The 16,614-nt window shown below is 37.9% G+C and overlaps 1 protein-coding gene across 3 annotated transcripts in view; it reads left to right on the top strand.

Annotated features, from left to right (window-relative positions):
* The window catches only part of KIF13B (kinesin family member 13B), a 201,145-nt gene that overhangs the window by 160,544 nt on the left and 23,987 nt on the right, over positions 1-16,614 (top strand). For all 3 annotated transcript variants that reach the window (XM_081810654.1, XM_081810659.1, XM_081810662.1), the window contains exons 36-37: positions 3,792-3,903; positions 10,906-11,039. In XM_081810654.1, coding sequence (XP_081666780.1) covers positions 3,792-3,903; positions 10,906-11,039 — 246 coding nt within the window. The remainder of the gene's footprint in view (positions 1-3,791; positions 3,904-10,905; positions 11,040-16,614) is intronic.

Genomic DNA, 16,614 nt, shown 5'->3' with positions numbered 1-16,614 from the left:
CGGGATCATGACCCGAGCCGAAGGCAGACGCTTAATGACTGAGCCACCCAGGTGCCCCAAGAGTATACTTATCTTGATAAGCCCTGAGAAATTTAAAAAATATATATATACATGTATATATAATATAATATTGCAGTGATGTTGCTATTTACTGTTAGTGGATATTTCTTCATCATTATAAGGCAATTTTTTAATAGATATAATGAAAACTTGGCAAGCTTTTTATGACCAGTCTACCAAGATGGACTTAGCGGCAGAATTAATCCTCAGCAGATTGTTTGCTTATCCATCTAAAAATTGGCTGTGCATTGAGACCTTTTGCAATGCAAGGAACACTGTCAAGTTAAAAATATTGTTATTTCTAAAGCCATTTTAGATGGAATTACACTTTTTAATAAGTTAGTAAGATATTGTGTTTATCATCTTCTGATTGGAGTTTCTGATGCAGTTAAAAGTATCCAAAAGCTTAAATGAATATTCAGTTAACAAAACTGATTTTTGTGCTTTGCACCTTCCTGAAAACTGCAATTAGTGTGGCACAGGTAAAGGCTGAAGCCAAATATGAGTCACTTCTTCTTTAGTTGCATTAGAAGCCACCTTTGGACCTGAAATGTTACTGGCACTTCTCTTTCTTTACCTCTTTGTCACTTTCCTGATCAAAAGCAGACCTCTTTTTTTTTTTTAATTTTTAAATTTTTTTTTTTTTAAATTTGGAAAATCCAAAGTATTTGTGTCTGGGAAGAGCAGTAAAAGAAGACCTGTAGGTGCACGAGGAAGACCAAAGCATGTTCTCAAGTCAGCTGAGAGCCTCCCGTGTTTTCCCTGTTCCATTTTGTCTTTACATACGATGCCAGCTACAAGTAATTGCTATCTCAAATAGGGTTTTATTTCTTGGAATTCAGCCTGTTAGCACAAATAATCCCTAATAAGTACGAAGCTAGTTTAAGGCTCTAAAACAAAGCCAGAGTTTTCTCTCTTGTATCTGCTCATCTTGGCTGATTCTGAAGTTGGTAGACATGCAGAATGTTAGAAACAAATCACAGATCTATCTTTTCAGATTCCAGGCCTATTTGTATACATATCATAATCTTTTCACTTTGAGAACTGAGCTCATAAGAGAGCAGAAGGGTCCAGTGTTTGGCCAGGTCCTTTTTATTCATTGTCCTGAGTTCCTCTCCCTCTGAAGTACCTTTAACTGGGATGCTTCCTTCCCTCCCCCGCACCCCCAACATTTCGGTAAAGGGAAAATAACTCTGGAACAGCCAGGGATGTAAAATTTATTGGAAAAACACTAATTGCCTTGTCCCTGAGGGGCAGTGTGTGTAGTTAGACACTGAACCACAGGTTTCATTTTTGGCAAGAGAATGGACGTGCGCTACAGGAGAAAAAGAGTAAGTGAATGATTTCAGTGAACTATTTCCCCGGAGATCTGTGGGTATCAGAAGGAAGAGGAGGGAGCGTTGTACACAGTTTATCATCCAAATTTGTTGTTCCCTCTGAAGCAGAGTCTGTTCTTTCCCAGCTCAATTTGAGACACTCTGTGTCCCTGTCTTTGGTTGGGAACAGTTAGCATGTGAAATTCCTCAAGGTTAAGATGACGGTTAAGGTAGGATGGATGAAGTGAAATGAGTTTCCATTTTTCATCATCCGACAGGGCTAGTGGTCTGGCTAAGGCGGTATGTGTATGCTGTGTGCATCCTTTCACATGTTCTCACTTGAGATATTTGCATATATGAGACAGTAAAAGTTACTGCTTCCATTCTGATTGGTTAGTAACACTGTGTGTAGGAGTACCAGCTGGGAAATATTACCCGGAAAGCTAGTGGAGCCCTGAGTGTGCCTTGGGGAAGAGATGACACCTACATTGTCTGTCACTGGACCATTATACACCAAATGGCTGAGGTGCTGACTCCAAATCAGCTACTTAGTTTCCCTAAAGGATAGAGTGCCACTGTGTCAGCTGCCAAACAAGAACGAAAAATCGAAAATAGAAAAATAAATTTATTCTCAAATTAAGTAAGTTGTCTTCAAAACAACCTTGCGTGAGCTTAACACTGTAAACAAAGCATGAGGCTTTTCTTCCTCGGAGAAGCGCCAGAGTATTGACCTTAGTGTTCAGCTACCTGATTGTGATGTCCCAGAGTACACAAAGCTGCGGCTTCCCAAACAGACAATTAAATTTAAATGCAAAAGACATTAATGAAACATTAAAGTATGTAAATCACTGTGTGATTCATAGTAACACAAATGCTCCTACAGTGAAGTCTTTCAGAGTTCATGGTTTCCCTAATCATCTCTTCATGCCTGTTTTGTTTCCTGGTTTCCTAATGCTAAGACATCATACCATTTTTTTTTTTTTCTTTTTTTTAAATATCAAGTGCTGAGAGGGTTCGTAGGGAAAAGTGGCATTCTCGGAGGTAAACAGGAGCCAGATCACTTAAGGTTTATTGATTTTATGATCAGTACTTAGGTTGCTGCTAAAAGCAGATAGGTTTCCAATATATATCTGAAACCGTAGGGGCCTTTTCACCTCCATCCATCTTGAAGAGCAGTGAAAACTCGCTTTGCAGGCGATTACTAAAGAAAACTCAATTGTCGTTAGGGTCACTCATCTGGGGAATACCAGCTTAAACTGATATAAAATACTATTATTTAACTCTGATGAAAAAGAAGTCAGAGTGATTATTAAAGGATCAAAGGGGAACTTAAAGCTTTTAGAAGACTGGCAATCTCATCTCCATTACTGGGTTTTGTACTTGTAACATTTGGTTGGGGTTTATTTCTTTTCTTTTTTTTTTTAAAGATTTTATTTATTTATTTGAGAGAGAGAGAATGAGAGACAGAGAGCATGAGAAGGAGGAAGGTCAGAGGGAGAAGCAGACTCCCTGCTGAGCAGGGAGCCCGATGCGGGACTCGATCCCGGGACTCCAGGATCATGACCTGAGCCGAAGGCAGTCGCTTAACCGACTGAGCCACCCAGGCGCCCTGGTTGGGGTTTATTTCTTTACCAGATGGGACTAATGTTAAGAGTGCGTTGATGATATCACCATTTTTGTGGCTCACCACCCATTCTGGATTGGTTAATTAATCCATCACCCAGCTGGCGTTGTTCTTGTATAATGCAATGAAATCTCTTCAACGGGAATTTGTAAAATAAGTTGAGAGTACAATAAAACTTGTTAATCCAGAGACTTCCATTATTAGGAACTTGTGATTACTTGATTTGTGCTTAACTGGAACTTCTCTTTAATATCTGGAAAACAAGAGCCTTGGTAATACACTGTTCTAGAATTTTTACTTTCATGAACTACTGGTATTTGAATGGATAGAAAGATACACCCTGGAGAAGGGAGAAGAGACAGCCCACAGTGTGGGGGTTGTTCCTCGGTTTCAGTTGAGAATCTGAAGCGAGAGAATATCTTGAGGCAGAAGAGCAGAAATAGCCTACGAGGCAGAACGTAAGGAACGATTTCAAAAGGAATGTCTTCATATAGCCATAGTTCATGGGAAGCAACATGATGTATAGAACAGAATGTTAGGACAGAACTGAGGAGACTTCAGATTGTGAACTGGAGGGAATATCCAAATGTGAGGTATTATTAGTATTTGGGAAATTAACACTAGGAAGATGAAAAGTATAAGAAGAAAGGTATTTTTAAACAGTCAAATCTGCCATGTCTTGTAAAGGGAATAAAGCTTTAGTAATGTATGACAGGTTTTTCTTAAATAATTTTAGGTTTTTCTGTTAACTGATTCAGTTGAATAAAAACTGCTGTTTTTGTCCTTAACAGGGCCGGTGGGAGAGTCAACAGGATGTATCGCAAACTGCAGTTTCCAGAGGAATAGCTCCAGTTGCCCCATCCCTCCCTGACTGTCCCCCAAATAACCATTCTCCTGACCCAGGTAAGTTATATTTTCATTTGTCAATCACTGTCATGAAATTTGAGCACCTTTCAGAAATAGTTTAAGTCAGGATTTCCTACAACGTACTATTGACTACTAGTTAATGTCATCTGATTTTTTCCCTTTTTTGTCTTAACATGAACATGTTGAGTTACACTGATTTTTGAATGTTGAATTTATATTGCATCCTTCTGATAAATACCACCTGATCATGATGTGTTATCCTTTATATGTGCTTGAGTCTGTTTGCTAATATTTCATAAAGGATTTTTGTGTATATGTACTGTGATGAATATCTACTTTCCTTTTCTCATAATTGTTAGATTTTGGTATCATGATTATGTTGGCCTCATGAAATGACTTGGGAAATATTTCCTTACCATCTTTTTTTCTGGAAGATTTTATATACTTAGTATTGCTTCTTCCTTAAATGCTTGACAGGATTCACCCGTGACACTATCTGGGCCTGGAATTTTCTCTTTGGGAAACTTTTAAATTATGACTTTAATTTCTTTAATACAGGGTTTTTTAAAACTTTTTATGTCTCCTTATGAGTCAGTTTTCATAAATTATGTTTTTCAGGGAATTTTCTGTTTCATCTAAATTTTAACATTTATTTCAATAAATGTTATAATGTGCCCTATTGCCCTTTTAGTGTTTGTAGGATCCGTTGTGATGTTCCTTCTTTTTATTTATTTATTTTATTTTTTTTAAGGAAAAAAAAGTTTTTTTAAAGATTTTATTTATTTATTTTAAAGAGAGAGAACACAAGCCAGGGAGAAAGGCAGAGGGAGAGGGAGAAGCAGACTCCTCGCTGAGCAGGGAGCCTGACGTGGGACTCCATCCCAGGACCCTGGGATCATGACCTGAGGTCATGATCATGACCACCCAGGCGCCCCTTTTTATTTTTGATAATTTTTGTTTTCCTTCTGGTTTTCTTGACTACTTTTGAGACATGTTTTAGTGTTCTCAGTCTTCTCCCAGAACCAAATCTGGTCTTTCTTTATTGTTTATTTTCTGTTTCATTGATCTCTGTTTCTTTCTGCATTTCACAAATTTTGGAATGTGGTGCTTTCATTTTCATTCTATTCAAAATATTTTCTAATTTCCCTCTGATTTATTCTTTGACATGGGTTATTGGAATAGCATGTTAATTCGTTTTCATATGTCTGGGGTGGGCGGGGAACTTCTTTTTATTAATTGATTGCTTATTTAATTTTATCATGATCTGAAAGACTCTTTAATATTTCAGTCTTTTGGAATGTTTTTGAGCCTGTGTTCTATCTTGGTAAACATTCTATGCATGCTTGAAAAGAACCTATTCTGTTTGGGGGCATAGTGTTCTGTATATGTCAATTAGGTCAAGGTGGTTGATAACCTTGTTCAAATCTGTTCTTTAAATATTCTGTTATACTGATTTTTTTTTCCTATTTGTTCTATCAATCACTGAGACAGAGGACATTAAATCTCCAGATCTGATCATGAAAATTACCTGTTTTTCCCTTTATCAGATCTGTTTTTGCAGCATTCTTTTAGGAACTCTGTTAAGTATATATATATTTAGGATTGTTATTTTTTCCCGATAAAGCAATATTTCTATCATTATGACTGTCCCTTTGTATTTCTGGAATTCTCTTACTTTGAAATCTGTCTTACCTGATTAATATAGCCACATCAACTGTCTTTTGCTTATTGTGTGAATGGTGTATCTTTTTCTCAGTCTTTTAAATTTTGGCCTGTATTTGTTCTTTAAATTATTATTATTATTATTATTATTATTTTTTAAAGATTTTATTTATTTATTCATGAGAGAGAGAGAGGCAGAGGGAGAAGCAGGCTCCCAAGGAGCAGGGAGCCCAATGCGGACCTCGATCCCAGGACCCTGAGATCATGACCTGAGCCGAAGGCAGACGCTTAACCGTCTGAGCCACCCAGGCGCCCTGTTCTTTAAATTAAAAGTGATTGTCTTGTAGACAGCATATAGTTAGGTGTAACTTTTTTTTTTTTTATCTAGCCTGACAATTTTTGTCTTTTAATTGGCATGTTTAGTTCTTTTACATCTAATATTATTATTGTTATGTCTTTGAATTGCTGTTGATTTCTCTTTGGCCTTTCTATTTTTTCTCCACTGTAACTTCTTTTTTGCTTTCTTCTGGGTTAATTGAAAAATATTTTTTAGTAGTTAATTTTATTTCCATTTCTAGCTTTTTGGTATTTCTGTATTTGTTTATTTATTAAAGTCTTTGCTCAAGGACTGTAGTATGGATTCTTAATTTATCATAGTCTACTTAGAATTAATAATATATCACTTCCCACTGTACAAATATTAGAACCTTGTTTAATTCTTTTTGCCTGTTCCCAATCCCCCCTTATTTTGTACTATTTTTGTTGTATCTTTTACAGACATTATGAACACTTTTTACAAAGTTACTCTTTTTTGCTTTATTACTATTATTTTTTTAAAGATTTTATTTATTTATTTGACACAGAGAGAAAGAGAGAGATCACAAGCTGGCAGGGGGGAGGTGGGCAGAGGGAGAGGGAGAAGCAGGCTCCTGGCCGAGCAGGGAGCCTGATGCGGGGCTCGATCCCAGGTCCCTGAGATCATGACCTGACCCGAAGGCAGATGCTTAACCGACTGAGCCACCCAGCGCCCCACTCTTTTTGCTTTAAAACAGCCACTATCTTTTAAGGAAATTAAGAGACTATAGATAATCTTTTATATTTTTCTTCATATTAATTATTTCTGGCACTAGCCAGTCCTCCCTGAAGTCTTATATTTATCTGATATCATTTTTCTTTAGCCCAAAGAATATTCTGTAGTATTAGTTATTGTGCAGTTGTCTTAGAAAAGAGTGCTTTCCCCTTTTGGGATTATCTTTATTTCACTTTTTTTGGAAGGATTTTTCCACTAGCAGCATTTCAAAGGTCTTATGTTATCTTTTAGATTCCTTTTATGCTGAGAATCAGTCATCATTTGTGTCTCTTTTCCCTACATGTAATATGTGTCTGTTTACTCTGTTACTTGGTTTGCTTTCATAGCTTTCTCTATTTTTGTTGGACTATGATATTCTTAGGTATAGTTTTCTTTGCACTTACCTTGCTTGCATTTCATTGATGTTCTTGGATCTGTAAGTTAAGTTTTCAACAAATTTAGGAAATGTTCAGTTATTATTTCATTAAATTATTCCCCCTGGCCATTCCTCTCTTTCTCCTCTTCTGAGAATCAAATTACACACGTTAGATTGCTTAATATTACCCTACAGGTCACAGAAGCTCTGATTTTTTAAAATTTTTATTTTTCATCTTTTTATCTTATTCTTGTTTCTTCTGGTTGCATAATTTCTCCTGCCATTTTCAACCTTCTGTTAAGCACATCCAGAGAATATTTTATTTCAGTTATTCTTCTTTTCAGTTCTAGAATTTCTACTTGCTGCTGCTTTTAAAGTTTTAATTTCTCTGCTGATATTCTCTACCTGTACATTTGTTAAGATCAGATTCTTCTTTACTTCCTTGGACCTGTGTATAAAAGCTGCTTTAAAGTCTTTATCTGCTAAATCCAGCATCTGGGCCATGTCATGGTCTATTTCTCTTGACTGCTTTTTTTCTTGACGATGGGTCATAGTTAATGAGTTTTGACCATTGTATTTACCCGTGTAACTTATATCCCAGTCAAGATATACAAGATTTATATGACTCCAGTTACTGTCCACAGTCAGCCAATGTTCTGATTTCTATCCTTTCAGATTAGTATTGCCTGTTGTACAATTTCTTACAAATGGAATCATACAGTATATACTCTCTTTATGTTTGGCTTCTTTTATTTATCATTTCTGTTTACATCTCCATACCATTGCATCTTTCAGTAATTTATTTTTTATTGTTGAGAAAAACTTCACTTACACAGTTGAGTTTATCATAATTTTTAATTAGTTCTTTTGTTTGTGGACATTTAGTTTGTTTCTAGTTTTTGGTTACTATGAATAAAGTTTGTTCTTATACAAGTCATTTTGTGAACATTTCTCTTGAGTTACGTACCTAGGAGTGAAATTACTGGGTCATAGAGTGCCACCTTGTTTTAAAGTTCTGTAATTTTTTTTTTTTTTGAGAGAGAGAGAGAGAGCATGCATGTATGCATGCCAGTGGGGGGGGGAGGGGAAGAGGGAGAGAGAGTCTTAAGCTGGGTGTGGAGCCCAACATGGGGCTCCATCTCACGACCCGGAGATCATGAGCCAAGATCACAAGTTGGAGGCTTAGCCAACTAAGCCACCCAGGTGCCCCAAATTTGTTGTTTTAAAAAAAAATTTGTGGGGTGCCTGGGTGGTTCGGTCAGTTAAGCGTCTGACTCTTGGTTTTGGCTGAGGTCATGATCTTGTGGTCATGGGATCGAGCCTGTGTAGGGCTCTGTGCTTAGTGTGAAGTCTGCTTCAGATTCTCTCTCCCTCTCACTCTTCCTCTCTCTCTCTCTCAAATAAATAAATAAATAAAATCTTTAAAAAAGTTTGTAATAGTGGTGCCTGGGTGGCTCATTTGGTTAAGCGTCTGACTCTTGATTTCAGCTCAGGTCTTGATCTCAGGGTTGTGAGTTCCGATCCCAAGTTGGGCTCCACACTGGGCATAGAGCCTACTCAAAAAATAATAATAATAAAAAAATAAAATTTAATTTAAAAAATTTGTAATTAATGCTTACTTGATTTACATATTTACCACTTTGCTTTGCTCATTGTTGCTTCTTGCATCTCACTTTGTTCTTCTGAGTTTAGTTTTTTTTTTGTGAATTATATTCATCATCAGTCATTTAGCAGTCGTCTGTTAGTGACAGACCCTTTCTTTTATATGTTTAAGTTTTTATTTTGCTTTCACGTTGGAAGAATTCTTTTACTGTGGTATTTATGGTATATATCAAACATACAAGAGTATAAAGAGTAACACAATGTGCCCTCAAGTACCGCCTCCCTTCAGAATGATCAGTTCATCACCAGCCTGATTTATCTCTGCTCCTGCTGCTTCTCTACACCCTCTTATGATTAATTTGAAGCAAATCCCAGATATCATTTCATCTGTATTTGTACATGTATCTCTAAAGCAATACCCCCAAATAACATTTTGCTCTTAAGAAAATTTAAAAATAAGTGCTAGATAATCATCAAACATCTAGTCAGTATTTATATTTCTCCAGTTGGATCAAAAATATTTTTTAGTTATTTTGAGTGAAAATCCAACTGTAAGGTTCATATATTGTGATGAGTTGGTATGTGTCTTGAGTTGTTTAATGTATATGTTCCTCTCTATCTATTTCCCCCATGCATTGTATATGTTGAAGAGACTGTCTTTGTATGGTAGACTCTGTATGTTCTTACTTTTGCTGGTTATATCCCCATGAGGTTTTTTAAACATGGTTCTCTGTCTACCATATTTCCTGTGAATTGGTGATTAGCTCCACGGTCTTGAACAGATTCAGGCCAGTTTGAGGGAGGGGTGGGAGGTAGAATAAATGAAAGTGTAGTTTTGTGTATTTACCTCAGAAGACACAGCATGACTGATGCTCTCTTTTTTTGATTGTCTCTCTTTATGATATATGCAGCCTTTGATAGATTATTGGCTAGATCTTTATTTAATTAGGGGTCATTCTTAGTGTAGAATTAATTAATTGTATATAGAACTCTAGATTGTCTTTTTTTTTTTTTCCCAACATTTTGATGATTATGTTCTTCTGGCTCTTTATTCATCTCAAACTTATTTCTGTTTGTTTGTTTTGTTTTTCTCTTTCCTACTTTTGCCTTGTAAATTAATTGACTTTTTTGAACTCAGTTTTAACATATCTCTTGGCATTTAGAGTTATCTCTTTGCTTTATGTTTTTAATGATTGCTCTCATGATTATAAAAATCCTTACCTTTTCACAGTCTACTTAGAGTTACTATTGTACTACTTTATGTAAAATATACAAGCCTTGGAACTGTATGGGTCCATGTACCAACTGTATTACCAATGAACTTGGAGTCATTTCAGGGGTCAGTGTGGGGTAGAGGCATGTGGGTGGTTGTGTGTTTCTGTTCATACAGTATCACACACAAATTCTCAGGTTGACTTGCTTGTTCTTTTTAAAGTGTTATGTGGATACAGTGTTTTATCATTTATGAGTTTTAGATTACATTTCCCTAGAAATTTAGTTTTATTCACTAATAGGAAAGAAATCTTCTATCATAGGCATTGTCTGCATGTCTGATCCCAGCCTTTGGTAATTTAGAGCAGGTTGGTTCAGGGCATCAATCCCTTTCTTGTGAAAACAACCCAAACATCACCCTTTTTCTAAAAGGTCCATTTCATCATCTTTATTCAATAAGTAGATATGAAAAACTAAAGTTGTAGAAGACATAGTCCCTGACTTCAAAGAGGTTAAAGTCTAGATAGAGAGCTATACATGTGTGTCATCAGCTATGTGATTTAAAAATGAAAAACCCCATCTTATTCTAGGGCAGAAGTTAGTATGTGAACCAATTAGTGACGAGGACTGGGGTTGGATTACCCTTCTGATACTAATAGGAACATTGGATATTAGAATGTTTTAGAAATACCCTAATTGCTGTTATTTAATTAGAAAAAGGAAACAACATTGTGTTTGAGGGTAGCTATGATAATACTATGTTTTTCTAACATTTTTTAAGGGTACTTTTTAAGAATTTATATTATTAGGGGTGCCTGGGTGGCTCAGTCGGTTGGGCGGCTGCCTTCAGCTCAGGTCATGATCCCAGGGTCCTGGGATCGAGCCCCACATTGGGCTCCCTGCTCGGCGGAGAGCCTGCTTCTCCCTTTCCCTCTGCCTGCCGCTCTGCCTACTTGTGCTATCTCTCTGTCAAATAAATAAATTTTTAAAAATCTTTAAAAAAAAAGAATTTATATTATTAGATTCACTACAAATGAAATTTGGCAAATTTATGGGAGAGAAAATGTCTACATTGTCATTTCCATTTGATCTCTTTTCCTTTCAATATTGTTGACAGGACTTAGTAGCCTCGCGGCCTCCTACTTGAATCCAGTAAAATCCTTTGTGCCACAAATGCCAAAGCTCTTGAAGTCTCTTTTCCCTGTCCGCGATGAGAAAAGGGGCAAACAGCCTTCTCCCCTCGCGCATCAGGTAAGAGCATCAGGAAAGCAACAGTGAACAGTTTCTGATTCCTGGCGGAATGATGCTCTGTGTTGCAATGACACTGGAGGGAGAGGGGTACCAGGGGTGGGGGGCCTTGGATCTGGGCTTTTAGGTCCACTGAAAGCTTGTGATCATTTCTCCTCCACCCTCTTCAGAGGTAACAGAGCTGTTGAAACTTATTGACGGTCTCAATCCTTTTTGCTTTTAAAAAATGCCGAGTACACTGCTAATGTGATTTATGGTAATATTACTTAGAGCAACAATAGTAAAATTTATGAAGTGCACTTAGCGTTGTTTGTGTATTGCCAAACAGAAAATGTAATTCTATTTTTAATTCTTGATTTCGTTTCTTATTTCAAACAATTTTATATCATCACTGTCCTTCCCTCTCCACCTCTTTTTCCTCTCCTGTGGTTTACCTGTTCCTTCATTTAAAATATTAAACGTGATCACTTGTCTTATTTCCCCCTTTTCATGAAACTCTCTGCCCAGCCTTCAAATAAGTTTTTAGAGAAAATCTTAAAGGGTTTTCCACATAATCAGGAAACTGCTCTTGTGCAATGGTGAATGGGAAGCCTCTTGGAAATGTAATTTCCAGCCTTATGTAGGTGTGAATTCAGCAGAAAATGATAAATGAGGATTTATTTATACTCCTTAAAAAACACATACAGTGCAAGTTCAGTTGTTGAAATAGGTCTTTTGACATCAGCTTATCCACATTCATTGAAAACATTCAAGTTGCAGAAATGCAGGTGAGTCCTTGTCCGAGACCTTAACTATTTAAAAGAATTTTCTGAGTTTATGAATGCATATTCAAGGGTGGTGGTATTAGTTTTGTAAGGCTGCTCTACAGATATATAATATTTTAAATCTAGCATTGTATAAACATGTACTTAAGCAGACATGGACACATACTGTATGAGAAAAATAAAGATCACGATTTTGGATGTTTGAACTAAATTTGACTAAGCACATAAAGGGTACTTGGCAGTTACCAAAGAATCTAGGACCACGAGAGCTACAAGAAATAGCAAGTCTAATACTTGGTTGGGGCTTAGGCAAAAATGATTTTTCCCAAGGATTTGCTGTTGCATATGTTATTCTGTCCTAAACTTACACGTCATTATTTTGTAATGTACGACGCATGGACTCTCTGTCAGAATTTCCATGGTGGCTTTTTAAGAAGGTAACTTTAAAAACAATAACAGCCTGACCTCCTAACCCAGACCCCATCTGGGGGTGCCTTTACAACCTGTGTTTATAAGCACCCAAGGTGATTTTATCAAAATGTATAGTTGGATAACCACCCTTTTTCAGTCGCTATTTGGTGAAGACAGAGTTCTAGAAGTTAAAGGAAATTGGCATGGCATTAGAAGTTACTGAATTGGGCGCCTGGGTGGCTCAGTTGGTTAAACGACTGCCTTCGGCTCAGGTCATGATCCTGGAGTCCCGGGATCGAGTCCCACATCGGGCTCCCTGCTTGGCGGGGGGGTCTGCTTCCCCCTCTGCCCTCTTCCCTCTCGTGCTCTCTGTCTCTCATTCTCTCTCTCTCAAATAAATAAATAAAATCTTAAAAAAAAAAAAAAAAGAAGTTACTGAATCAGACTGCTATAGTTAGAGTTAGTTTTTAAAAACTACTTTGAGTTTTTGATATGGCAAGTCAGATCACCTGCTACAATAAATTGTTTTTACTGTTTTGCTGGTAAATGACTGGTTCTTCTGGATATGAGAGGAATAATCATGTGTTAGAAAGAAATGTAGTGATGGCAGATAACTGCATTTTGTAATGTCCAGTTTAAGAAAGGCGATCTTGCGATATTTTGAAGATCTTTTGTGCAATATTTGTCCATTTGGTTTACTTCTTTTGAGCATATATAAGCAAAGATATTGGAGAAAGTGGCCCCAGATAGTTCATATTTCATGAATAAATGAAAATATAAATACAAAGCTGGTCTTAATGAAGATGCCCAGTGGTGGAGCTAAATGGTCCAATTGGTTTGTAACCCCTACTCCACCGAAGGGCCTTCCCTGAAGGTCACCAGGGAGCTGCATCTTGCCTGCACCCATTCCAGGGTCCTCTTCTGACTTGACATCATACTTGAAACACTTCCATCTCTAGGCTTCAGTGTGGTGACATTTGCATGGTTTCTCTCCTGCTGACCGCTCAGTCTTTCTCAGTTGCCTTTTCTGGGACTGTTTATTCCATCAGGCTGCTAACATTCAGGTGCCCCAGAGCTCCATCCTGGGCCTTCTCTCCATGGGTCATCTCATTCAGTTCCATGGCTTTAACTATTTCTGCATTGACAATGTTCATATTTCAATCTCTAGCCCAGACTTTGCCCCTGAGCTCTGGCCTCATGGAGCTAAATGCCCATTAAGCTTTTCTACTTGTAAATCAATTAAGCATTCACATTTTACCAGTCCAGAACATTACTGTTGGTTTCAGCTCATAAGTCTGTTTACCCCCAACACACAAAATACTTAAAAATACATGCCCATCAGGCGCCTGGGTGGCTCAGTCTGTTAGGCCTCTGCCTTTAGCTCAGATCATGATCTCAGAGTCCTGGGATCCAGTCCCACATCCGGCTCCCTGCTCAGTGGGGAGTCTGCTTCTCCCTTTCCCTTTGCCCCTCCCCCTGCTTGTGCTCTCTCTGTTTCTCTCTTTCTCTCTCAAATAAATAAATAAAATATTTTAAAATAATACATGCCCATCTCAGTATGTAGCACAAATATCCACCCAGTTGCTCATACCTCACAAAGACTCCACCAGTAAGATTTCATAGGTACCACTTCTAATCCAGTGACTCCCGGTCATCTACATTTCTCATCATTCATTCTTGCCACCCTGGTCTCTTGCCCAGATGATTACAGCAGCCTACATACAGGTCTGTCTGACACTTTTTGCCACATAAAAGTCTTTTATTCACGAAGTAGCCAGAGTGACCGTCCAGAGTCTTACTTTAGTTCATGGCTTGAAATCTTCACTGCTTCTCACTGAATAAAATCTAAATTCCTTACTGTGCCTTACAGTGTCCTATATGACCTGGACCCCTGACCTTTAATCTTTATGCCTTTTATTTCCTCTTCGTTCACCAAACTAAGCCATGTTGGCCTTTTCCTTCTTTCCTTCCTTCCTTCCTTCCTTCCTTCCTTCCTTCCTTCCTTCCTTCCTTCCTTCCTCCCTTCCTTCCTTATTTGAGAGAGATCAAGAGAGAGCACACTAGGAGGGGGCAGGGAGGGGCAGAGGGAGAAGGAGAGGCAGGCTCCCCACTGAGCGGGGAGCCTGATGCGGGACTCTTGAGGGGCTCTTGATCCCAGGACTCTGGGATCATGACCTGAGCCGAAAGCAAACGCTCAACTGACTGAGCCACCCAGGCACCCTTTTTCATTCTTATCTCACGAACACATGAAGTTCATTTTGGTCTCAAGAATTTTTTGCCTTTGCCTTTCCTTCTACTTGGAATACTCTTTCATGAAGTCTTTGCATGGCTACCAGGTCTCTAGTAGAGTGGTCTGCTATTTCGAATGGTCAAGACAGGCCAGTCTAAGGAAGTACGTTTGCGTATAGAATGGCCTCAACCAATTAAACTAAAACAACAGCTTCCACCACATCAGTACTATTCCCATATTTAATCTTTTCATTGGATGTTATTGTTATGTTTATATGTTTATTGATTAGCTCCTCTTTAGAATGTAATCCTTGAGGGCAGGGGCATAGTTGATATGAAATGTGTATTGGTTGACCATTGACATATATTCAGATCATAATATTAGGTAGTTTGTATCAGTGTCACCCAGTGGTATAAAGCACTATGTTTACAGTTTACAGGTGAGAGTATCAGATCTGAGTGGGTACTTGTGATATCAAGACATAATTATGAACTTCCTTTCCTAGATTGATGCAAGTTCCACTAAAGAACTATTCCTAAATGGGGGGACAACTTAAGCTTACCATTAGGATTTAGTTGGTCAAAGACACTTGTGTTCATCTCATTTTTATTGACTATTTCTGAGAAAACTCTAAGAGCAGTAAATTATAATTTTAAATGACATTGTCAAATAGAGGTTCCCTTACTAGGGCCACTTTAAATATGCTTTAAGTTGTTGCCATCTGAGTGGTGTTTCATAGGAGCATGGTAATGCCAATGGGATTTCAAAATAACAGCAATAAGAACAATCCTGTATTCGTTAGATTTTTTTTTAGTACCCCCAATTTTTAAATTTTTATTTATTTATTTATTCATTTATTTTTTAAGATTTTATTTATTTATTTGACAGAGACACAGCGAGAGAGGGAACACAGCAGGGGGAGTGGGAGAGGGAGAAGCAGGCTTCCCGCCGAGCAGGGAGCCCGATGCGGGCTCGATCCCAGGACCCTGGGATCATGACCTGAGCCGAAGGCAGACGCTTAACAATTGAGCTACCCAGGTGTCCCGCCCCCAATTTTTTAAAATAGTAGTCTTTACGTAATATAATGCCATCTGATTCACTTGGAAATCAGATTTGATACCTAAAGTTGAGGGTCTTACTTTTTTTTGATGATCTGCCCTGCCCCTCCTTGTGGCACCTCCAAGTCCTCCAGGAAAAAGATCAGTTTATTTCCAACCAGTCTTTGCCTCAGAGTTTCCTCTGCTATTACCCAGGAGTTAGAGGGAGGGGAAGAGGAGGTTTTCTCCAGACTTAACAGCTATAGATTAGCCCACTGTATCTCAGATAATAAGTGCTTCATCATTCTTCAGTTGTCTTGTCCAGGTCTTGCTTCGAGTGGGGAGCCCAGAAGTATTTTCAAGCCCATGCTTGAAAATGGTACAATTATCATCTCCCTCTTCTAAACAACGTACTTCTACCAAAGTAGCATATGATTGGACTTTTTTTTTAAAGGCCAGTATTAGCTTGTTGTGCCTCTGGTCAGTTAGCATTCCCTTTTGTGTTTGCTTGTTTATTTGTTTACACTCTTGGCAATGCAGTTCTTCTCTTTTATTATTATGTTGTCTAATCGATGTGTAAAAATACTTAAATAAGGAACTTTAGCTTGATTTCTAAAATTTTTCATCTTAGTTTTGTTTTAATGCTCCTAGAATGTCAAGATATTTCTTGAGTAATTATGTAAAAAAATACATGTGTTTTAGCTATCACCTGCAAACTTTTTAAGGGCATAGTCTCTCTGTACTTGAGTCATAAACAAAATATTGAACATTGGAGGGCCTGAGAGAGGACCCTTTCGTAGGCAGCTCAAGATTACTCCTCAAGTCACAGGGTGACAGATCAGCGTTTCAGCTCTGCATATTCAGTAACTGCCACCTCCGGTCCACATTTCTTGCTCTTTCTACCAAAGAGCTCATGGGAGACTTTGTTAGATACATTATGGAAATAAAGGGACACCCTGTCTGTGGCCTTTCTTTGTGTACCCAATCTTGTAAGCCTAAAACAGATTCATGCTGACCAGCGTTCCTAGACCACTCTGTTCACTGCCTGGCTTTGCCATAGCTCTGTGTGAGGTATCTAATGGTATGACTTAACCAGTAGCGTAAAGAAATGCACAAGTACTGTGAAGCTTGCTCTC

This window comes from Leptonychotes weddellii, chromosome 2 (genome assembly GCF_054177405.1).
Source record: "Leptonychotes weddellii isolate Sample4059 chromosome 2, ASM5417740v2, whole genome shotgun sequence".
Classification (NCBI taxonomy): Eukaryota; Metazoa; Chordata; class Mammalia; order Carnivora; family Phocidae; genus Leptonychotes; species Leptonychotes weddellii.
This window is presented reverse-complemented; position numbering and strand designations above follow the sequence as displayed.